The following is a 24996-nucleotide window of genomic DNA, read 5'->3' as shown; positions in this document are numbered from 1 at the left end:
ACAAGAGGACGGATGTTGCCTTGCAGTGGGGCTGCCCTTTGAGTCACTCTGTTCCCACTCTCACCACACGGCAACGAAACCAGCTGCAGTCGGCACTGATCCATGTCTCCGTGTCCGTGTGTTTCTGAGCCTGTGTCTGTGACGTTCTCTCTGTCGTAGCACGGTGGTTGGCCGCGTGCCTAACGTCTCCTCTTCTTCTTCTTCCTCTTCTTCCTCTACCTCTTCGTCTCACTCCTTTCAGCTTCTAGCTCAGAAATCTGTCTCTCACCTCTCCCCTCTCCAGCCAGACACATGAGCAGGTGTGTAGCAAGCTGTGAGTTGAGTCCCCCCTGGGTTGATTTGGCTGGCGTACCTCTGCTTGCTTCCCTGTCGCTTTGTGCCCCCCCCCCCCTCCCCCCGGACCGGTAGACCCTCCTCCAGGGACCTGTGTCAACGGGGTTCCTACGGTTAGCATCACTTTGGCGGGAATTTGGCGTCAAACCAATCGGGGAAACGGTCCGACCGTGCATATATTGCTCGATACGTTGGTACACAATAAAAACATGTTGAAGACGGCTGCCATCTTGGAGGCAGAGGAGTAGCAACCCCGGGCTTCTTATTCGCCGGCTGGCTGGATGAGCTGTCAGGGCGCCTAGATGTAAGCCAATCAGGCCCCTCGGTTTTTCCCTTTGACCCTCCCTCCGTCACTCTTGTGTTAGAGGGTCTTCTAGATTGGATTTGCAAAACAACAGAGCAGTTATTTTGCATTCAGATCAGAAAGCTATATATATTAAGGGACTGTACCTCACATCATTTAATTTCTTTATCCAGCCAGCTCAATCACGCTACAAAGTAAATCCACTCAAAATGTGGAGTAGCTGTCGGGAGAGAGAAGATGCAAGGGAGCTCATGGGAATTGTTTTTATTTGATTGTGAGCAGCTGCCATTTGGGTAATACTCTTTCTATAGGGTGTTCATGTGAGAGTGGAGGTCCTCTCAGAATACACACTTTGTCGTTGTTGCCACTGATTGGACTTCATTAAAGTGCACCCTGAGCTTGGCAGGAGTAACGTGATGTAAGGCTGCTCGGTTATGCAAAGAAATCATAATCACGATTATTTTGGTCAATTTTGAAGTCACGATTATTCAAACGATGATTTTTGAGTTTAAAACATGATGCGTAAAGCATTTCTCTCCAAAAAAACCTTCGTAACTGAGAATTTTGAAAAATACAAATGCATAAATCGAAAATGTCAAAATCAAACAATGTAAAAATATTTATCTAGAATAGAAAAATAAAGGGAAGTCTGGGGCCCCCTGCTTGAGCTGCTCTCCCCGCGACCCGACCCCGGATAAGCGGATGACGATGATGAGGAGGAGGAAAAATAAATATTATATATATATAAACCTTTTTTTTTTTTTGGTTGATTATGTTAGTTTGGAGATCGTTTGACCCGAAAGTCTAAATCACGATCAAAAGGAATTTTATTTCACAGTGGTACCGTGATGAAGCTGGGGGGATTTCTTGTTCACATAAGGGGGAGAGCGCCTCAAATTGACAACCCGTATTTTCAAAAGGAAGTCAATGGCCGTATCTAAAGATATGTCAGCAGTCACATTTTTTTTAAGTTTGTCCCTTTATTTAACTAGCACTCAGAGGAGCACAATTGTGTGTGTTGCACGGTTCAGTGTTTTCAAGCAGCCGCTTAAACCGTCAGAATATGAAAGCACGGGCCCATGTTTTTACCCTGCATGTGTGCATGTTGTGCCGTGCAGACCTGCTGACCTCTTACAAGTGCCCCCTGTGTGTGTGTGTGTGTGTGTGTGTGTGTGTGTGTGTGTGTGTGTGTGTGTGTGTGTGTGTGTGTGTGTGTGTGTGTGTGTGTGTGTGTGTGTGTGTGTGTGTGTGTGTGTAAAATGTGTGTCGTTATTTTTGAAACACCCCTTGGTATTCTTTTTTCCCGTTTGGAGTGTATGCATCAATTGGTCATCTGAATATTTGTTTATAATAATTATATTACTATCACATTATTATATGATCTAGTTAAATCTACTCCCGCCTGCCTCCTCCAGATGCAGAGTGAGTTGGAGAGAAACGTGACCAAGGAGCTGAGCCATGGTGCGTGATCCGGGGTCCTCTCCACACACACAAAACACACAACCATTGTGCCGTCATTTAGATTGTGTTTACATCCCCCTTTTTGATACAAGGTTTTGCAAAGTAAAACATTATGCAACTAAAATACAAAATGCAGCAAATAAATCGAACAAACACAAAACAGTAAAAAAACGAACGACAGACCACAAGGCGGATCTCCGTTCTCACGCGGGGTTCGGTGAGTCCCCATCACACCCCATAATAACCTCCCATACACCATTCCCCTTCTGTTCTCATGCGGGGGTCCAGTTTGGACCCCCGCATGAGAACAGAGGGGGAATGGGGTTGATAGTGTATGGGAGGTTATTATTATGGGGACGATTTTCCCCATAATAACGTCCCATCTCCAATCTCCCCCCTGTCACTCCTAACCCCCCCCCCCCCCCAGCCACGGTGGAGCTGGAGGGTAGTGGGGGCTCGGCCCGGCTGTCCCCGCTGGGCTCTGCCTCGGCAGCGGACCCCCTGGACGACCCGGGAAGCCGCGCCACGCAGCAGTACCTGGACGTCCTGAAGAGGAACTACATGATCTGAGGGGGGGCGGAGGGGACAGCCTCTCACGGACCCCCCCCCCCCCCCCCCCCCCCATTCTGTGCCACCATGCCTGCGACTAAAGAACACTACGACCTTATATGGCCGGACGGAGCTTCTGCCGCAACAAGGCATCGATATTTAATCAGTTCGTGACAATCAACGCCAGTATTGAAGGGCGGGTAAGACTGGGTTTTGTAAAGAGGCTAATCGGCAAAGCGGGCGGCGCCATCACCACCATCAAGATATTTATCATCACCACCGTCGGTAGTCTGAAGCTCCCTCGCTCGCTCTCTCTCTCTTTCTCCCTCTTTCTCCCTCTTTGTCTGTCTGTCTGTCTGTCTGTCTCCCTCACGGACGCACATTGCACTTATCCACTCAGGAGCAAAATGGCAGGGTTTTAATGTTGTTATTAATGTTCTCCTTTTTAAAGGCGTATGCTATGCCATGGTTTTAACACCCTTATTATCGGTGGGTACGAAGGGTGAGGTTGATCCTCCTGAATTGGCTGCTTGTGCTGCAACTCGTGCTGTATGTTTTGGGAACGGTGTGTATATACTGTGTACGGTTTGGGTTTTTATTTGTGTTTATTTGGAATTACAAAGATTTATCTTTGTAATTGTTATTATTTGTTGTGCGCCAGTGGTGCCAACTAGAGATACCGTTTGATGCTTGCCATCCAGTGGTGTGATTACTGAAATCCAGATCATTTGGTATACGACTGATATTTTTGATGGTTTTGATTGGTTGTTTTTTGTAAAGTTACTGTACTGTATTTGGAATGAGACAAAAAACAGAATAATCTGGATACCCTCAAGCAGTTTACGTTGTCAACAGTCATTAGGTTTTGCTTTTCAGTTATTTCAGGTTTTGTGTTATCTTTCACCAAAAAAGTGGAAATGTATCAGTATTTCCTTTTTGTCCTCGTACTTTCATGACATTTGTAGCGTACAATCTGAGAAGGGAACATTTTAAACGCCTGTACATTACAGAAGAACCTACAGTTGTAAATAAAGTCTTTAAAATAAGATGAAAAAAGGTTTGTTACTTATGAATGTATAAAAAAGTCAGAACATTTATTTAGTGACCAACATTTGTATTCCAATCATGTCACATTAGCATGCTCTTATTGTATTCAAGCATCTTTGTTTTTGTTTTCATAGTCGATGAATAAATGACGACGGCACTCATTAGCAACCGCGTTAACATGGTAAATAAATCTTTGTTATATTATATTTAATATATTTACCTCCGTTACTCCGGGATCAATCCTCGGAAAACGCCCCGACGCAATTACGCTGCATGCTTTTCCCGGCGCGTCCAAGGCCTCCCATTCCTAGATGAAATGAGGTAAGAAAAGCATCAATAATTCATGCAGACCGATTGCCTAACCCTCATTATCTTAAGGTTTGATACGCCTACTCGTACCCCGCACAAATTCGCATGGCGCGCAGGGGCTTGACGGAAAACATTCCCCTCATTTATTAAAAACGAGACAATGTGTTGACGATTCGTTCCCACACGCGTGTCTCTCCCCGCTTTGATCTGCCCTCTCTGTCAGGCTCAAATGTTAGATATTCAAATCCTGTTACGTTTATTTTTGTTTCGTTTACAGCAAGTGGGTACACATGACAGACTGACTATTAGCTGTTATGGTTTTTCTTTTTATTCTTTGTTTTTAAAGACGCTACTTCACACACACACGCAACACGCAAACCTTTGTTTTGATTGAGAAGGTTACAAACATTGTCACTGAGCTTTAGGGTGGCGTGGAGGAATACAAATAGACACACGGTCTTCTGCAAATGTGCTCAAAGGTTTTTGGTTTTTGGAAGAAGAAAAGAAACGACTCGAGTTTTAAAACATAGCCTTCTGTTCACCAGTGGGTCATCTTTTATGTGTAGTCCACTCACCGTTACTCACCGCGGACAACCGTCACCATATCCCCTCATTATGTGCGTGTGTCTGTGTGGTTGTGTAAGAAAATACTTTTAGTTTTTCAAATTATTTTCACTTCAAATAGTGCCACATTTGGGCAATGTGAACAATCACTGTTAAACGCAACACAAATCGTATGCATACCTGGACATGATAGTTCTAGGCCTAATGCAGTGTGTACAGATTATTAATTATTCTGTTTGTTTTACTGATCGACCACATCTAGGCCTACTGTCCAACACTACTGCAAGCCTTCACATTCAGACACACTAATAATCCTGATTTGTCAGGCCTTCTCTACACCTACAGATTAAGCATTCATTGTTTCTGTGCTATGGGGCTATTATTTCCTCTGCACACATTATGGCCTCGAGTGTTACGGTACCGCTGTAACAAATTGAGCGGGACAAACGGAACAAAACGTGTGTAACATTCGCTGTGCTGTGGTCGCTACTCCAAATCAGATGTCACCACGGCCTCATGTCACCGGCAGCAGCAGAATCCCAAGCCGTTGTTGGTAAAGTAAACCCTTTGATTCGATTCCGTTGTGATGACACACTTTAAACGAGCCTCTTCATTTGCGTCGTGCAGATTGACAGTTTAGTGTTGTCTTGTAAGTGCACGCCTTTGTTTTATTTTTGGCTATCTTCACTGTCATCACGCGCGGAGAAAACAATGAGAGCTCAGAAGGGCCGACTCCGGAGATCTGGGGAGAATAAACGGCACGTGGTCCTTTCATGTTACGAGAGAAGCAAGCAAGCGATTCAGGAGGAGGAGGAGGAGGAGGAGGAGGAGGAGGAGGAGGAAGGAGGTGGAGGAGGATGGGGAGTTAAGAAGCGACTGACAAGTTTCACATCACCCCGTTCTTCAGCTGCAAAGAGCGATGCAGGAGCCATTCAAAGCAGGAGTCTTTCTACACGACATAAGAAACCCTCATCTGAACGTAGAGCCCAAAGCATGCCCCCCTTCATCAAGAGACACACAGAGGTCAGAGTTCAATCTGTGCATGGCTATTTCATGTACAAAGTTAACATGCACCGACATTAAACTGATGTGTGGGCCGATGTATTCTTTGGGGGGTTTGGTGAGGACAAAATCTTTTGTTGTGCCAGATGTGATTACTCGACAGAGTGGAGAAGTAGGGTTTCGTTGGCACTGCAGGGTGCAATGAGTTAATTATACATCATTGTTGAATTATTTCTCACATTGCGGTGAAAGATGTTATCCTATGATCTGGAGAGAGACAGAAAATGTCCTTGACAAAGAGCTACTGATTAATAAATCAACGCAAAACCTTGAGTAGAAAACACTGAATTTTATATTTTCCCCAAAACTCGCTAAATAAATAAGATTGTATACCATCCTCTCTTTTGATTTGGAAGAGCTTTAATTGATGTGTGGAGAATGTGTTTCTTAGCACATACCACAATATATTCGGCAGGGAATCCTCCATATCTAACAAATAGCTTCTATACATGGGTTCATGTTTCTCTGACTACTATGAAATGACTCGGAGGAATCGGCTGGAGGTTGTTTGTTTTGGAACGAGAGCAGCTTCATTGTGGCGCTAATGAATCCCACTGTGTTATGGCTACTGCTGTTTACTCAGAAATATTTAATATGGTGCGCAAAACTGACCCTGACTAAATCTGTGTCCGCGCCTAATGAATCAGTAAATTCAAATATTAAACGTGTAACTTCAGTGTCTTGTTTTGTGTTTGTATAAGAAAGCCCTGCACACTTTGGTTAACAACAGCTGGGTTTCAGTTCATTCTGTAGGACTGTTGTACTGTAGGAGGGTGATCGGTGGTTATAATTAATAGTAATAATCACTTTTTAGTGTAATTGATCTCTACCCTAAAATTGTTGGTGTTTAAAATGTAGGTTAAGTCAAAGAGTGACAACGACAATTATAAATATACTGCTTGGTTATTGTAGTTTCTTTTTCCATTTCATTGAAGATTTTCTAGGGAATGGACTATGAAAGGGACCATATGACAATGGCACTCATTCATCAGCTATTTTGTAATTTCAAGTTAGACTCAACAGCGCAATTAAATCAACAAAATACATATCCCGGTGAAATCCCCATACATTTTCCATCGAAAAATTTCACAATGTTGTAAGAAGAACAGTCACGTGGGCGGAGCCACATTTTAGGCGACGCCTCTGTGTGGGAGGAGCCACGACATGGTCCCCAACGTGGACGTAAAGCCCTAAGGCTCCGATTGCCACGGGACGGGGGGGGTCAGCTGTGATGGCAGATGAGGCAGCAGTCCAGGCAGAACTCCAGGCACTCGGTGGACTCGCAGCAGGACTCGAACACCACGGCGTGGCAGTGGGCGTGGCAGCTGAACGTCTCGGCCGACGCGTCGCACGCCTCGGCGCAGCACTGGGCGCAGCAGTGGCAGCAGCAGGCGCAGAGGTGGTGCAGGCAGGCGGAGCACGCCTCCAGAAGACCCAGCAGCACCACGGAGCACTGGCACGAGAGGCAGGCCAGCAGCAGGCCCAGGAAGGAGGCTTCGGGAAGGAGTAGGACGATTATTATTTATAAAAAGAAATACAAGGCGCTTCAAGATCGCCCCCGTTACTGACATCACAACACAGAGGGAGTTGATCTTCACAGGTCAACAATAAATGATTTCGAATGACTGCCCTGCCTAAGTGGACTAACAATTGGTAGGCTGTTGAAATATCCATTATATATATGGTGGACACTCCCACTTGTGATGTCACTAATGGGTCATTTGTAATGAGCATCAAACCAGACCTGGTGGTACAACAGGCCCTTTAAAGAGGAATGTGTTGGCAACAAACTACTACTACTTGTTGTGTATGTGCAAAAATTAAGATGTCTATCATTGCGTTTGATTGCTTCACCTATGTCATAATTTTGGCAGTGATGACCCCTCCCATCCCAAAGAGGCTGTGGATCTTAAGTGAAGCTAATGTAGATAAAATACAGGCGTCACATGTTTTCCCAACTGCTGTCATGGCCTACAGGAGATTAACAAAACAACCATTAACCCCAAAATTAATCTCAGGCATGTTTGTGATTTGTTTTCTCTCGTTATGCCTGTGTTGGACTTGAAAGAGAGATCAAGTGTGATTGTGTTTGTTTAATCACAGCGAAGATCACTTCAGCAAGGCTGGGTTGGCTGGGAGTCTGCCAGACATCAACAGCATCACCAAAGAAGCTGTCATCCGCATGATAATTGCTCCGCAGTTCAATTTGGTGTGTGAGCGCATGTGATTGCATACATTAACCCCTCGTCTTTCATGCACGCCTCTTTTGCTATGGCCTATCCAATAGATAATAATAAAGGGTCCGCATTGTTATTGTGTTTGATTTATAGTCGTCTTTTTTTTTTCATCCTCTCCAGGGCTGGAGAGTGAGAGAGCTCATGCAAATCAAGACGTTTTATCCTGTTTACAAGGATGTGAGGATTCCCCAGGGTGGTGAGTTGAGCTTTTTATTTCTGTTCAGTTGATACAATTACGGGCCCAAACATAACATTAGGCAAATCTATGTGATAACGGAGCATTCAAGTATGTGTGTCTCAATTTACTCACTATATGCTTATGAGACTGAACTCTGAAGCGAAGCTTGAATTGCATAGTGCACAACAAGGTTTTAGCATATCTCTACACTGCTTGGCAGTGCTTTAATGGTCCCTTGAAACATCGCCTGGGCTTGTTCAAAAGAGTTTTGGTATATTGTTTACATTTCTACATTTCTAGTCTGGGTGTCATCCTTGGATTTGCTTGCGCGTTGTTTGTTTTGTTTTGTGTATGTGTGAGAGAAAGAGCACGAGAGAGAGAGAGAGAGAGAGAGAGAGAGAGAGAGAGAGAGAGAGAGAGAGAGAGAGAGAGAGAGAGAGAGAGAGAGAGAGAGAGAGAGAGAGAGAGAGAGAGAGAGAGAGAGAGAGAGAGAGAGAGAGGACATACTTGACCCCTGAGTGATCGCCAATGATAATTATATTTCTCTGTTTTACCGCACAAAGATTCTTCTGGTCTTCCTCACCGTTGTCCGTAGCCTCAGCGGTGGATGGGGACTGACTGTCCCCACCCTGGCCCCTCTTGCTGCTCAGCGATTGGTTTGAGCCGTGTAGCGTTGAGGTCGGGGGTCCAGAAGGCCGGGGCGCTGTAGTCGTGGGGGGTACCGGTTGTCCGCAGTGTGTACAGGGCTCTGGGAGGACCATAACAAAATTGGTCATAACTGCTGGTTTGAGCTTTAACACTGTGGAAATTAATGACTTCACTTTACTTAAGGCAAGGTAAGGCAAGGCCACTTTATTTATCTAGCACTTTTCATACACAAGGCAGACTCGTGCTTCAGATATAAACATTGTCATACAATAAAATAAAATAATGGATAAGTAAAGAAAACGTATGCAAAGAAATGAGTAAAATTTTAGCATTAAAATAGGAAATAAAGGCAAAGTTAAAAAAGCTTTTTAGAAAGTGCATTGTATTTAAGATTTAGCAGAAAGCTAAAGCAAACATAAAAGTCTTCAGTTTTGTTTTAAAGGTGCTCAGAGTTGGGGCAAGTCTTAAATCCTCAGGGAGTTTATTCCAGCTATTTGTTGCATAGTAACTAAATCCTGCCTTCCCATGTTTCGTGTTTACTCTGGGGATAATTAACAGATTGGTCTCAGAGGATCTTAGTGGTCTATGTAGTGGAAGCATATCAGTAAAATATTTTGGGCCTAAACCATGTAGGGATTTATAGGTTAGCAACATGATTTTAAAATCAATTCTCTGACCTACAGGAAGCCAATGTAACGATTTAAGAATTGGTGTAATATGTTCAAATTTTTTGGTCTTTGTTAGAACTCTTAAGTAAAGTGACTTCACTTCACTTATTCCCATAGTGTTAGCTCAAACCTGCGTTTATAAAAAAACATAAATAATAACAGATGTTTACTTCGATGTTGTATTTGATTTGGGTTTCCTTATCTTCAAGGCTCTCGTTTTATCCGTTGGTGTATTGCTCCTACTCTTGTCCTTCACATCATCGCAACATCTTCCAGACATTCCCTTCACTCATGGTCTCTCGCTCTGTGTGTTTTTGAACACCATGGCTAGGTTACTTTCTTTTACTCGAGCACCTTTCTTCAAACTCATTATTTACCCTCATGAAATGCTTGGTTCCCCTTTGATGAACCTCGCACCCAGGAGTTAGGTTTTGACTGTGACACGCACAGGAACGTGAGAGATGTCTGGCAGTTTGTTTTATTAAAAGACAGTGCCACCGAGCTGTCATCCCACCGTATGCTACTGATGAGTCATTGCTGACGGTTGCTGAGGTGTTCTCAAGTGTGTGTGTGTGTATATATATATATATATATATACAGTATATATATCATATTCACGGGTGACGTCTCAATCAATCGTATTGCTTCATGTCTCATGTGAGGGTTCTCTCTTATGATATCAAGGCCAGGGGGCTTCTAATGCAGACTTTTGTTGATAGATTGTAAAGCATCAAACACATTATTATAAATAGCGCTTAGAGAGGGGAACTGATTAGAAAGACAACACACAACGACACAACGATAACCCTTCCTTCAATTTGAAGGAAGGGACCCATTGTTGGTATTGCTGTGAATCTAGAAGAACTTGATCTTGAGAAATGAGTATCCCAGCATCCAAGTGTCTAGCTATTTCCCTCTGTCGGAGTCACACTCAGGGATTCTATTGTGTACAAATCATTGAATTAGTACATAATATGTACTATGTATTATATTATATGAAACCCATAGGACTGAAGAAAAACACAATCTATGCTCTATTCAAGATACACCCCTCGCTTTCCAAAAGTATTTTGAACCCCGGCACAACACTGACCTCGGGTAGAGTCGCTCCCTCCCTCCCCTGGGTGGTCGGCGACCTCTGAAGAGGGTTCCCTCGGTAACATGTCTCCCCGGTTCACGCCGTCACCCACCCCTCCGTCTCCATGGAAACATCCTGACGGCCAGCGCACGCGTCCTCTACACCTAGAGCGCTGGGCCGTGTCCTCATGCTGGATAAAGCCGGCCTGGTTAAGAGGCGACTCGGTCCGGTGATTCATCAGCACAGCCCAGGGGGCCCTCAAACCCCCGTCAGCCCTGGGGAGGGCCGGAGAGGGCCAGGGTGGGGTGAGAGGAGGTACGCCTCCTTCCTCCTCCTCCTCCTTCCTCCCCTTGTTCTGATATTAGTCCCCTAACACAATGGAGACACATACCCCATGAGGCTGTCAGCAGGACGCGCACGTGTGCCGTCACGGTGCACTCACACGCTCAGACGCACGCAGGGAAGTCTTTTGCGCACTTATACACAGTTTAACACATGCGTTGTGGGGACATACCCACCACACACACACACACACACACACACACACACACACACACACACACACACACACACACACACACACACACACACACACACACACACTCACTCATATACACGCAAACATGAAAGCACATACATAACACACATCCGTACACACACATGCATGCACGCACACACACACACACACACATATCCAATCCATGACATGCATGCACACATGAATGTCTATAAACGCACACACACACACACACATATCCATAACATGCATGCAAACATGAATGCCTATGCACACACTCAAACACACACGCACACACACACGATCAACATCAAGTTGAATACAACATGTGGACTCAAGGTGAGCCAAGCTCCTTCCTGGACGCAGCACAATTCACAGGCAGCAGGTCACCAGTGACTCATCTAACGTACTAGTGTGCAAATAAAACTTTTTACATTGCTAAATATTTTTTGGGGGTATTTTTTGTAAGTATTTGTAAAGTTTTAAAGTAAAGACAGCACTCCAATTATAAATTGGGAGTTTTTTAATATTCCCTCAATATTATCTTTAACAATACCAGAAGTAGTAACATCCTTAAAGACCTACATTGGGCAGCTATAGCCCATGAAAGACAAAAATCAAGCAGCGTTGCAAATATCTGATTGTTCAGTTAGGACGTTATGAATACATTAGACGCAGACGACTTCATTGTTGTTATGATATCCTGATGGGAAGATGAACAGAGTGACCCTCTTGGCAGGGATGTTGACTAAATGTTGTCACCGCGCTGTGTTGAAAACATGTTGACTCGCGCGTCTCGCGATGAGTCTGTGGCACATCAAAGCCCCGCGTTAAGTGAAGCTGTTCAAGTTGTCGCTCGGCGCGCTAACTTTCAGCGGGTAAACACGGCGACGCCCGGGAGAGGTAATCAGAAAATGTCACCTAAATAGGCTGACAAGGTATCAAAGAGACCCTAAGTCTAACTCTTTATCAGCCCAGACAATTACTGACACTGATGCTCAACAAGAGGCTGAAGAAAATAAGATTTAGTCGCTTGAAATGTCGGGTGCTTTGTTGCGTTGTTTGCTGGTGAAAGATCTTTTGGTTTCCTTCACATGATGGGAGACAAGATAGGGGGAGAATCGTGTTGGGAGGGGGATGGCGAACTCTTATAAACAGCAGCAAAAAAATGTAGTTATCATATATGATAACTTTATACTTACATTTACATTATTAGTCTTTATAGCACATAGATAGGCACCATATTGTAATACAACAGCCTTTTATATTTTAAGCTTGTGATATTTTAATGTTTTACACACAATATGTTTTGCAAAAATCAAACAACCACTTTAATGTGTAGCAAATACATTTATATATTGATTACAATTGAATAACCAACTTTGCATGTACAAAAAAACAGAAAAAATCTTCGTAAATACAAATTAACTTTTGAATTGAGGAACAATAAATTAATTTAAATGCATTGTACAATCTTAAAACAGTTTACAACGGCTGTGTGTGACAGATACACACTGCTCTACTCTACCCTACTCCCCGTAGAGCAGAGTTGATTAATTAGTTAGTTTGAAACATCTCCACATTGGTTTCTAGATACAAATACATGATAAGAACATTACAGCACACTGTACATATCTTCAGATAACTGTTTCTATCTGAAACTTCACAACATTACAGAATATATTATCAAGTGTTTAGCTAGGGTGACCAGACGTCCTCTTTTTCCCGGACATGTCCTCTTTTCGAGACCTAAAAAATGCGTCCGGCAGGGATTCCAAAAACGTCCGGTATTTTGCCTCGTCGCAAAAAAAAATAAATATATATATTATTGTTATTATTATCTTTTTTTTTTTTTGCCTCGTCGCATATTTGTGTTTCTGGGTCTTTCACATAACCTACTAGTTATTACCATTGTATATGTCTATGGTTATTACGGCCTTCCAAGTTCTGGAAATGGTATCTCCCTTACGTTCCACCTTCTTGCGCGAGCTGTAGAGAGAGTCTGTCATTGGGCGACCGATCTCATGTGCTCGTTGAGAAGGTGCCGTGTATAGACGGAATGAAACCCCCACTGAAGTACGTAGGCTGACGATACAAACCCCCTCCCCCCCCCCCCCCCCCCCCCCCGTCAACAATCTTGCCCGGAGCGCAATTGGACCTAGGATCGCCACTGTCTGCAGCCATGCCTAAACGTAAATGTAAGTTCACGGACGAACTAAAGAAAAAATACCCCCCCCCCCCCCCCCCGCGACGAAGTGTCCTCTTTTTCACAAACTCAAATCTGGTCACCCTAGTTTAGCCAACTGAATATACACGCTGTGATCCATGAGACGTTCTCGCTGTGATTACTGCCATCAAACTGGTAACAAGCACATCCAGTTCAAAGGTCAAATTAAAGTCATCAAAATCCTCCAGAAGAATACAAATAATATCGATGATTAAAAACTGCATCCCCTGCTGACCGTCAACGTATTTTGTTCACTTTGTTGTCTTTGTTTTAACATTGCAAGGGGTCAGGGGTCATTCAGGGACGAACGGGGGGCTGGGTGACCCCAGATCCTCTTCTGAACTCAGCACCTCCTCCTTCATGAAGCGGGGTCTGCAAAACACCACAGTGGGACATGTTTTAAATCAATCCGGGGTTAGGGTCAGCTGCAGCTGCACACAGCGCTCCTATACTGTGAGTATGCAGGGTGTTTCCACAGGACTGCAGGCTCTTACTGCTGGCCTTGTGAGGGGCAGCGTGTCGTCTCTCTGTCCCTCTCACTGTGTGCCCCTGAACCTCGGATACACTGCAATCCAGGAACGGTCGTCTCAACAACGGCCGTCTGCAACGAGTGAGAGTAGAGTTGGGTAGGGTACAGTAGAGACGGGGAGTAGAGTAGATCAAGGTAGAGAACAGTAGAATAGGGTACAATCATTCAAAGTAGAAGTAGATTACTATAGAACAGGGGTAGACATAGGGTAGAGGAGAATAGGGTACAGTAGAGTAGAACAGGGTAGGGTAGCCAGAGTACAGCAGGGTATATGATAGAATAGTATAGTGTAGAATGGAATAGGGTAGAGTAGAGTAGAAAAGGGTAGGGTAGGCAGAGGACAGCACAGTATAGGGTACATAATAGTAGAGTGGTGCAGAGTAGAGCAGGGTCAGCTGATAATGGTGATGTGGACAAGAGAAGGATAGAGTGCAGTGGAGTCCAATGCAACGCAGTGAGTGGCTGAAGCCCATGGACCAGGGGGGACATGCACGGCACCCACTCACCTGTAGACCCACACCTGAGGTCGACCCCACGGCCCGACTGGACGGCACGGGTTTCATCGCAGAGGGGCTTCTGCCCGGAGAAAAAAACAACATTGGAGAATAGGACAGTGGTGCTCGCAAATTTGAATGTACACGTTAATCAACACATTCTTAACATCGAATCTGATTCCAAGAAGAAATCCCAGAAAATGTGGACCAAATTACAAAGGTAATTTGTGATATTTTTTCGGGAGATTTTGTGATGTAAGAATGGTTAATGGTTCCCCTTTGGGATGGAAAATCCATACGTTTACTTTAGATTATTTGAGCTTTGTTTACTTCCTGTTGGGTTATCTAGCATCCCCCCTTTTTTTTTGTTGTTGTTGTTGGTTTTGTTCACCTTCTTCCTAGTGTGACCCGGTCAGAAGGCAAAAACTTATAACAAAGAAAGCAGTGACTCCCTGTTGCATACGTCTACTTGATGAGAACACAGGCTTTTCTGTCCTTAAGGGCAACACCTCCCTCCTCCTTGATGTATGGACAATTTCATTGCGGGGATTGGTTGAAGCTGTGGTAGAAGGGTCTGTGAAATGGTATTCTGGGCTCAGTCTGCTAGAGAGGAGACTAGTGTATGCATTGTTTAAAAGGATTATTATCTGAAACGTTTTTGCGTTTCAAAGTCGTATCCGTCCTAGACCCAATATCCCACAAAGGGAATTGCCACGACACCTTTAAGCCAGATTCCTAACCCTTACCATCTCCTTGGAGACGTTCATCTAAATTCACTGTAGGTCACTTCAGTGTAACAGCCTCTGCTAAAGGAGCAAAGGTAAATGAAGTCCATGGAGCGTTACCCTGTCAGCTTCTGGGACCTCCTCCTCTGGAACTCCACCTCGTCCACCGTCCAAACGGCCCCCTTCACGTTCTCCACCCGCACAAAGCATTTGTGGAGGCTCAGATTGTGTCGCACAGCATTCTGGGAAAATCCAATAAAAGCGACCATTCGAAAAGATGAGTTAAAGTCGTGAAATCATCAAGAGTTATCCAACTAATAAAAATAATAATAATACATTTTATTTCAGGGCACCTTTCAAAACTCTAAAGGTCGCCTTGCAGTTAAGAAAGGCAAATACAATTTAAACAAGCATATACAATTTAATTCGGATCATGAGGTTGATCACAGTTAGATCCTCAGGTTTTTTTGAAGGTTTCAGCTACCTTCCACGTCGCAGCGTTTCGCCGGAAATACGCAAACGTGCTCGTGAACCAGTTGTATATCTCGTTGAGTGTTAACTGCTTTTCTGATGCCGTCATTATAGCCTGGAAGAAATAAAGTTTGAGATCAGATAAAGCTCCCGGTATGACCGTAGGTCATGTGCACTCGTCAAGGTTTATTAGTTGTGATTGACAGTATATTATATTAATATCTACCTGTCTTATCAGGGTTGCGTAGGTAAAAGGTGGTCTGATGTCAGTATGCCTGTACAGCTCAAACTCATCCTCTGAAAAGGCAGAAATAATTGGAAGTTTGATTGAAAAATAATCCAATGTATATTTCTCTTAGAACGAATACATTTATTATATAATGATAAGAGCTTTTCTAAATACTCAAAGCCACTTTACATAACAAGACACAGACAGTTATAATCATACAAGCGACAACATTTCGGAGAATGCATTTTTTACCAGAGGACAAAGATGAGAGAGACGGCCGATGCAATCTCCTCATGGCCCCCCAGCCCCCCAGTGTCCGTGTGGGGGACCCCAAACCTGAACCGGCCCCCCCCCGGGACGGAGCTCCGACAGGGGGGGCCGTCTCCTGGAGGCTGGGGCAGGGCGAGCTGCTGGAGACGACGGTTCTGGGCTGAATGAACACAAAGAAAAGAGAACAGAGGGCAGTGAAGGGGAAGAGACGGTCATTCCCAGATTTGTTTTAAAGAACAGTTTCGTGCTAAAGATGCCGTCGGTGAACCAGACGGAGAAACAGGGTGATTGTCAACAGCGTGTAACGCAGCGATTGGATCCGCCTCGGAGTGTGAGTCCACTAATTTGCTTGGAAGAGAGAAGCCAATCATGGCTAATTACAGGGTGAAATTGTTTGGCGAGTTTTTGATTATGGAGCAGTATTTGGTAGATTAACCGATCATCAGTTATCCCATTATCCTGCTGGGTTTTTTGTGTCCTGTCTGAACACACACACATCCGCAAAACATCTGGCCACAACAGCTGGAAACCATGGCAGTGGCACTTTGAAGACATCCTACATCGTCCTCAAAGTGCGATGGAGCCGTGAGTATCTGCGTGTATGTTCACGAGGTATGGTTCAGTGTCACAAAGACGCAAAGTGCTGATTTTAAAAGCAATAGCTGAAAAATTTAAAATGTTTGTGACCCTCATTTCATGCATGTGTGTGTGGTCACAGCAACAACATCCATCATGTGGCCTATTTCACACGAGTCATCGAACTGTGAGAGGAACACGAGCCCTATGTGTTCAGGTGGTGTGGTGTACATGGTGGAAGAAAATAGGTATTATTTCAGTGGGGTGTGTTTATCACAAAAATAAGCCTCATCTCCGAAGAAGCATGGAATTCAATTCATGGCCAATTTGCTTTTTGCTTTCCCCAAGTTCTGTTGTCCATCAGAACTCCTGAACACCCTGTCCCAGCTCTACCTGTGGACTGAACGGGTCATCGGACGTTTCAGGTCGAGGCGGAAGAACACCCATAGGTGCTGCCAGAGAGGGGGCACCCAAAGGTGGCAGGTGGAGGTGAGCCATCATTGCCTGGAGTCGTTCCCGTTCTTTAGAGAGCTGTAGATGGTAGACAAGAAGGGTCGGGGGCAAGTTGACACCCTTTAGCTATAAAATATTCCTCAGAAATCATGTGGGGGAGATCTTCATTCAATGGACCAAACGTGAGAAGACTTCTTCACAGCCTTTTGATTTAATTTTGTCAAAACAAGCGGTGACAGTTAGGGGCTGATAAATCAAATAAGACTTTGTGATTGTTGTTCGAGTCATGAACATCATTTGAGCACTTTGATAGCGTTCCGCACTTTAGTATTTAGTATTCTTGGTCTATAAACTGAGGCAGCCGAGCATGGATTGGAACACTGCTTTTCCTGTCAAACTGCGTACGAACATACTCATATTTCAATGTTTTAGATGCACACTGCATCTTCGTCGATATCTAAGGCATCCCATAATTTTCGGATAACGCCTGATAACACCTTTCTCCGTCCAATGACGGTGGATCCTGAAATCTTCTTCTCTATGGGTATCTCTAGAGATTCATTTAAAAGTTTATTCAAAATTGTACAATATATTGAAATATTCAAAGATTGGGCCAGGCTATGCAAATGTATGTAATTAACTGATTGCAGAAAGAGGGACAGACGGACAGATGGACATAGGGAGGAGCAGGATTGATGGAGGTTAGGCATGACGGACAGACGGACATAGGGATGAGCAGGATTGATGGAGGTTAGGCTGGACAGACAGACGGACGTAGGAAGGGACAGGATTGATGGAGGTTAGGCTGGACAGACAGACAGACGGACGTAGGGAGGGACAGGATTGATGGAGGTTAGGCTGGACAGACAGACGGACGTAGTGAGGGACAGGTTTGATGGAGGTTAGGCTGGACAGACAGACGGACGTAGGGAGGGAAAGGTTTGATGGAGGTTAGACATGACGGACAGACGGACGTCGGGAGGGACAGGGTTGATTTGAGGTTATGATGGGCCTGATGGGCAGATGAATGCCAGACCAGCTGACCTGGAGGTCTAACTGCTGGACCACTTGCATCTGGACTCGACACTGGGCGCTGGTCCGGTCGTCCAGGGTGTGTTCACTCACAAGGTGCCTGGGAACACAACATGGGGGGGGGGGTCTACGTGAGCAGCACAGTACAATGGAGAGTACCGATACAGACCAACTGTTCGCTGCACAAAGCTTTGTACCAAGCAAAGGACAAACAACAAATGAACTGAAAAAAATAAAAACAGCTGTCAGAATTCAAATGAAAACTACAAGTAAGAAATTAGGTATTAATGGGGATAATGTTGAACGAACACCAATGAACCTACTTGAGAAAGTGGCTGATGCTCTCACACACAAGCTCACAGCCAGGCCAGTTGCACAGGCCGTGAGCGTAGAGATGGTGTGAAGCTGTTTCACCGACGCTGAGAGGAGGAGAGGGAAAGGACGTGTCGTGGAAATGAGGGAGAAATCTGAATGAGGGTTAACCTACACAACTTATAGGAACAAAAGGAAGGAACAAAAGACATCCCCCACATTGCATTGACATCAACATACCCAATACTCATATGGGGTTCAACTCCAGGGTTTGATCCCCATGCCCGTAGAGAGGGCATCCATGAGCCAGAAGTCTAACCCTTACCTCTCCTTAATGAACTGTAAGTCCTTCAAATTACGAAATACAAGAAAAAGGGTTTAAGACGCTACTTGGAGTTGGAGGGAAATCGTGAAGGATTATTACAAACCGTGTATCATTTGATTTGGTACTAAACTTTTCTCCTTTGCCTTGTTGGTGGAAAAGTGGAAAACAAAACACAACAAAACAAAACATCGTCCCAAGGGGAATTAAATACGTAGTCTACCATAATAGCAAACAAACACCTCTGGCTTTTCAAAGAATTGGAGGAACCATCTTTTGTTCATAAAGAGTGACACATCTTTGATGTTTAGGAAAGGACAACAGCTGCGTGCTTGAGATCCCTTTAACACTGAGAACACGCGGAACGTACCATTCTGTAGGGAGTGGGGAGGGAGATCGCGGGTTGTTGATCTCAGTCGCTGGGATTTTGATTGGGTATGCGGGGAATGTGGTCCTGTCCTTCTTTGTGCTTTTATCTTCTCGTAGGCCGTTGATCAACTCATTCCATATCTGGTGGACCTCTGTGGAAAAGAAATGCAATCTTTAACACCACCATAATACTAATGTAATATCTCTTATTATTTTTTATTCTTTATTATATTATATTATTACGTCCACCTTCCTGAAGGCATCCATGATAACCTGCCTAAATAACCTCAACCAGCTCCTTAATGACATGAAGCTAATGTTCAATGTCAATACGTAAGCAAGAAAGAAGAAAGCCGCAACATCTGCTTAATCGTATATAGCAAAGAAAAATCAAAAGTAATTTTTTCCCTTCACTACTTTCCATTGCCAGGGCCCAGTCCTGTGTGAGTATATAGACGTTTTCACACATGTCCTCCGCATTTTTGCCACATTCGTATATCAGGAGATTTGACCCTGAGGGTGATTCACACTTGATGCTTTATATGCGGACATCAATGTCATTCAGACATCACTAGAATCAAGGTCTGGGATGAACGGGGAGAGGAGAGGCAGACCTTGTGGGGCTGCTGGACAAGGGGGCGTCGGCCGCTGTAGACTCAGGAGCTGCTGCTGGTACTGCTGGAGTCGGAAGAGCTGCTGGAACATCAGCTGGGGTGAAGCAACCTGAGAGAGAGAGAGAGAGAGAGAGAGAGAGAGAGAGAGAGAGAGAGAGAGAGAGAGAGAGAGAGAGAGAGAGAGAGAGAGAGAGAGAGAGAGAGAGAGAGAGAGAGAGAGAGAGAGAGAGAGAGAGAGAGAGAGAGAGAGAGAGAGAGAGAGAGAGAGAGAGAGAGAGAGAGAGAGAGAGAGAGAGAGAGAGAGAGAGAGAGAGGGGGAGAGAGAGAGAGAGAGAGAGAGAGAGAGAGAGAGAGAGAGAGAGAGAGAGAGAGAGAGAGGGAGGGGGAGAGAGAGAAAGAGAGGGAGGGGGAGAGAGGGAGGGGGAGAGAGAGAGAGGTCAGGGATATGGAATCTGTCTCCTTCGCTCCCTCTTTCCCCATCTCTTTCCCTCCCTCTCTCTTTTCCCATTCCCTCTCAATCTAGCCCTCTCTCTCTCCGATCTGCAAAGTTCAAACAGCAGTGCTGTGGCATCAACCCTTCCATTGAGACCAAGTCAAAGACTAAAAGCTGCACAATAGTGTGAGAGGTGATGGTGTTTGACCCCCAGCTGGTAGGTTCCATCCCCTGTGACCGCAGCCACCTGAGTATCCCTACATGGCTGCCTCTTTGGTTATCTATATACCGTCAATATTGGACAACAATGCACTACTAGTAACACTAGTTACAATGAATACCTATTTGAGAGGTCACCAAAGTGATGTCATACCTCCTTAACCTTCTTGTGCGGCAGCTGAAGTTGTAGCTGAAGTTGTTGTTTCTTGTAAAGCTAAAAAAAAAAAAGAGTGTTGACCGCAAAATGTAAAATGTAAGTCAATATAACAGAAAACAGTGTGGGCGTCGAAACACAATGGTAAATTGACTGCATTTATATAATGCTTTTTTGTAACCAGAGGCCAGCCAAAGTGCTGTACAATATTGCTTGACATTCACCCATTCATGCACACACCGATGGCGGCGTCAGGGGGATTACCTGTTGGAGGAGAAGGGCTTGATGTTGGAGCAGAGACTGCAGCTGAGAGGCAGAGAGAGTCGGCTGCGCTGGCTGCGGAGACATCCTGTAGACACAGACAACCAGGTGAGACAGGGGTAAGTTTTCGACACTCAGTCAAAATACACTGGGTTTAATCCCTCATCCTGGAGTTAGAAGCCTAACCTAGTTGTGTCTTCATGATAATGAAGTCACTGTAGGCACAGTCTCTGGCACTGTTTAAAGGTGCTGTAGGTAAGATTAAAGAGTTATTATTTGTAAAATTGCACCTGGTTCGATTTTACACTGCACCTGCGAATCACAAGTATGTGAGGTACAACACTTATCAATGGCAAGGAAAGGATTGAGTTTTTTTGGTTGTTTAGCTCCATGTTTATGCTCTCCATCTCTTTCAAACTCTTACCGATAGCAACTTTAAATGAATAAATCTGATAAATGCAAAATCAGATAACAAATGGTATTAAATCAAATCAGACTGAATAAACCCCTACTAGCATGAAATTAGATCTTTTCGGCTACACTGGAGAGAGTTCAGAGTAGCCGTATCAGAAGGTGAAGAATGCATTTTTTTTATCTCTTCCTTTCTTTCTTTCTAATTATTGGAAAGAATGAACCATGGCGGAGGTCTGGGTGAGGAAATATTAGCCATGCACAGAGTACTAAATTAAAGACACCACACAGACACACACATGCATACACACACAACGACACACACACAAACACCTGCATTAAACCCTCGACTGCAGATGCCCGCCGTCCAATTACAAGCGAGCGTTGTCGAGCGATTGTATCCACAGCCAGGGGAGGTTGTGTCATTGACCCCGGACGAGACACGCGATTGGCCGAGCAGTTAATTAGCACCACAATTACATGCTTGTTGTGACTCCTAATTGAAGTTTATGGGTATTAATGCAACCACCCACAGAATATGAAACCATGTGCATTGCTAATAATGACCACGGTTCCCCAAGCCAGACGCCAATCTCTTTAACACAGGAGGACGTTGACCATTCTGTTGAGTCTGAGACAACTCCGGGGAATTGACACAGAGAAAATCACAGGTGGACTCTTAACACGTTCCATTCTTTGCAAAGCATTATCATTATAGGGTTAGGGCAAACCCTTGTGTGTATTATTATTGGTATTATTATTATTATTATCTGCTTTCAGGAGAAAAAAAAATGCCATATTGATTTACTCTTTTTCCAATAAAATGGATGGAATTATATTATTATAAAAATATAACAACCATTACTTAATGATGATATAATTATTGTTGAATATTTTGAATATTTAAAACAAAAAATCTTACTTCGGCCAAAGCCACACTCCACCATGGTTAACCATTGTACAACACACCACTTAAGGTGATGTTGTCTCCATGTTGACATGGCTTCACGGGCTGGTGAGGACCACACCCACCAACGTACGATGGAGAACGGAGAAGGGAATACAAGTGACAAGAGAAGGAGACGGACAGAGGAGACAGACGGCCGGGGGGGGGGCGTCGTGGGTGACTGTCTGTCCATCCTCTCTGAGGTGCGCTCGTTCCCCCCCCCCCCCCCCCCCCCGATTAAGATCACCCAGCACAGAATCGTGACAGACAACCATAAAATAATGTCGGGGTCGTGGTTATTCCCCTCTTACACACTCATCAACTTGGCACAATTATTCCTTCTCCTCCTCCTCTTCCTCACCCACCCCCCCCCTCACCCCCCCCCCCCTTTCCACCTACTGATAACGAAAGACAAACAAGAGCTCTATGTGTCACCAGCCCCCCCCCCCCACCCATCCTCTGTCACCAGAGTCTGCCATGCCTGCGTCCCGTCACGCAAACCACCCCCCCCCCCCCCTCCGTCGCTAGGAGGGGCTTCCTCCCCCGACATCTGTCTCCCCGACGCCCCTTCTATTTTCTGCACTCGTGAACGGGAGGAAGAGGAGGAGGAGGAGGAAGTGGAAAATGAAGAAGATACTGTAACTGCTTATGCCAGTGTTGGTGTTCACTTTGTCACGCGTCCCCATTAGCTACTCTCTTTCCCTCTCACACTCTTTCTCTCACTCTCTCTCTCTCTCTCTCTCTCTCTCTCTTTCTCTTACTATCACTTTATCTCCCTCACTCACTCTTTCTCTCACTCTCTCTCTCTCTCTCTCTCTCTCTTTCTCTTACTATCACTTTATCTCCCTCACTCACTACTTCTTACATCCATCTATTTCTCTCTCTCTCTCTCTCTCTCTCTCTCTCTCTCTCTCTCTCTCTCTCTCTCTCTCTCTCTCTCTCTCTCTCTCTCTGCCTCTCTCTCTCTCTCTCTCTCTCTCTCTCTCTCTCTCTCTCTCTCTCTCTCTCTCTCTCTCTCTCTCTCTCTCTCTCTCTCCCTCTCTCTCTCTCTTTCCCTCTCTCCTTATTCGGCTTCTCTCTCTTCTTGCATGTGTGACTTAGAAGACTATTTTTATTTATCCCTCCATTTCCACCCATAGGACTCAGAAGAGGGTAAAGACAGAGCCCAGAGTCTGCTAAAGTATTTCCTGATAAAAAAAGAGAAGAGAAAAAACACCAGATATGAGGTGGCAAATCATGAGAGGGTTAATAGCGACAATTTCATGGGCATAAGAGACAAAACACTAATTAACTCACTCAAGGTTAAAAAACAACGAACAGGTAACCAATAAACAGGCAACCAATCAATACACTGGAACAACCAACATGTGTACAGTTTCAGACTTTCCACAGTCTTCCCACGGATAAGAACAATTCATGGGCTGTAAATAATTGTTATACAGCAGAATATACTATGCATGCATTTGTGGTTAACTATAAATAAAAGGTGCCTTCATGCTGCATGCCATTTGTGGCTGATACAAGACTTGCAATGCTAGTTTTTGTCTGTAAATAATTACCCATGTATGCATGGTGTTTGTCAAACACAACCTTCGAGTTTAAAGTGGTGTGTGAGGTAACGTGTATGCTACACATACAAAAGCAGCATTACAACGTATACACACAATGAGTATGCACCACATATTGCGCACATTTCACAAAAACGTGAGAACCGACAAACAAATACACAGACATAAACAACTTCACTGAAGGTAGAAAACTTTTCAAAATGACCACAGAACACAATCAGCATAATAAAATAAACTTTTCTGCAGCCCTTACAGCCCCTCTGCCTGTCATAAGAAGTAAATTATTAAAACACTAACCTTGTTGATGAATAGAAGTCTTTGCAGGCAGTAAATTGTGTGCTGCTCTCTCTCTTTCTCTCTGTGTGTGTGTGTGTCTCTCCCTCCTTACGTGGGTTCTTCTCAGTGAGGAAGAGTTACGGGCTGACATTAGATGTGCATGCACCTGAGGGGGCGGAGCCACTGAGTCCAGAGTGACAGCTGATAAGCGCAGAAAGACAACCGTTTAATGAGGAGGCTCCACGTTTTCAGCCCGTTACCACTAACTAGGTAACTAGTCGCCAGGTGACTTCGAGAACAGACAAGTTGGGAATTTTGATTCACATTTTTAACCAGTGCTCCCCAATTGAATGTGTTTTATATTTGTAAAAAAAGATTTTTTAGTAAATACATAAATAACAACAATACTTATCTATCACCTTTCATGCAATAAATTAATTTCAAAGTGCTTTCAATTCAAAAAGGCATAGACAAGCAATCGTTGATACAATAATACAGTATAAATACAGATACATAATATAATTTAGAACAAAGGTCTAAGAGGAACACATTTTCACTCTCTCTGGCAATTAAATACAAATCCTTATTAAACAGTAGCTACGATTAAATCATGGGTCTAAAGTGTATTGTACATGCAACTTAAACTGTTGTGTTGATTTCATTTCTCCAACACAGTTCACACATATTGATGTGTTGAAGAAGTGTTCACTGACGCTGATGATTTTTATTATAAACAACGATCTGCAAACTATCTATTCTTAGTGCAAAAAAACAGGCGACGCAACCGGCACAAAGCCCAAAGGACACTTTAGAAGACAAACTGATGCACCTGCCTAAACAGGCACAACTTAATCCCTATCTAGACCGAGGAGTTTTAAATGTGTTGACAAGTGTGGCGCTTTGTGACTTTATTTAGATGCACTGTATTTACATACCCTGGAGTTTGGGGAGATAACATCATTTCAGAAAACAGCATAAAAGGAACTGCGCGACTGCCTTTCTGTCAAAACATTTGCGTAAAGGAGATGTTAAAGGGAAGGCCCACATTGTATTTTAGTGAAAATGTGGACTACAACTTGAGTTATAAAACTAAAGTTGAGTCCAAGGAAGGCCTTAGTTTTCATGTAGGAGAGGCGACACAAGCAACCTG

The 24996-nt window shown here is 44.3% G+C and overlaps 2 protein-coding genes across 3 annotated transcripts in view; one reads left to right on the top strand and one right to left on the bottom strand.

Moving 5' to 3' along the window:
* si:ch211-272n13.3 (protein piccolo) overlaps positions 1 to 2668 on the top strand; it is a 34754-nt gene extending 32086 nt beyond the window's left edge. The window contains exons 42-43 of the mRNA XM_056598731.1: positions 2053 to 2098; positions 2526 to 2668. Of these exons, the coding sequence (XP_056454706.1) occupies positions 2053 to 2098; positions 2526 to 2668 (189 nt within the window). The remainder of the gene's footprint in view (positions 1 to 2052; positions 2099 to 2525) is intronic.
* Positions 2669 to 13221: 10553 nt separating this feature from the next.
* Positions 13222 to 23951, bottom strand: LOC130389278 (forkhead box protein P2-like). 2 transcript variants are annotated; one of them, XM_056598983.1, is made up of 15 exons: positions 23868 to 23951; positions 20649 to 20733; positions 20385 to 20444; positions 19579 to 19687; positions 18966 to 19116; positions 18285 to 18380; positions 17974 to 18061; positions 16870 to 17007; positions 15883 to 16060; positions 15628 to 15698; positions 15415 to 15516; positions 15051 to 15172; positions 14218 to 14287; positions 13677 to 13783; positions 13222 to 13554 (listed from the first exon to the last, which is right to left on the bottom strand). In XM_056598983.1, exons 2-15 carry the CDS (start codon positions 20730 to 20732, stop codon positions 13476 to 13478), a joined length of 1455 nt encoding a protein of 484 aa, XP_056454958.1. In that variant the 5' UTR covers position 20733; positions 23868 to 23951; the 3' UTR covers positions 13222 to 13475. The 2 variants fall into 2 exon arrangements, with proteins under 2 accessions (XP_056454958.1, XP_056454959.1); XM_056598984.1 differs by lacking the exon at positions 20385 to 20444.
* Between the last annotated feature and the right edge of the window lie 1045 nt (positions 23952 to 24996).

Source organism: Gadus chalcogrammus, chromosome 9 (genome assembly GCF_026213295.1).
Source record: "Gadus chalcogrammus isolate NIFS_2021 chromosome 9, NIFS_Gcha_1.0, whole genome shotgun sequence".
Lineage (NCBI taxonomy): Eukaryota > Metazoa > Chordata > Actinopteri > Gadiformes > Gadidae > Gadus > Gadus chalcogrammus.
The sequence above is the reverse complement of the archived record's forward strand: the minus strand, read 5'-3'. Positions and strand labels throughout refer to the sequence as shown.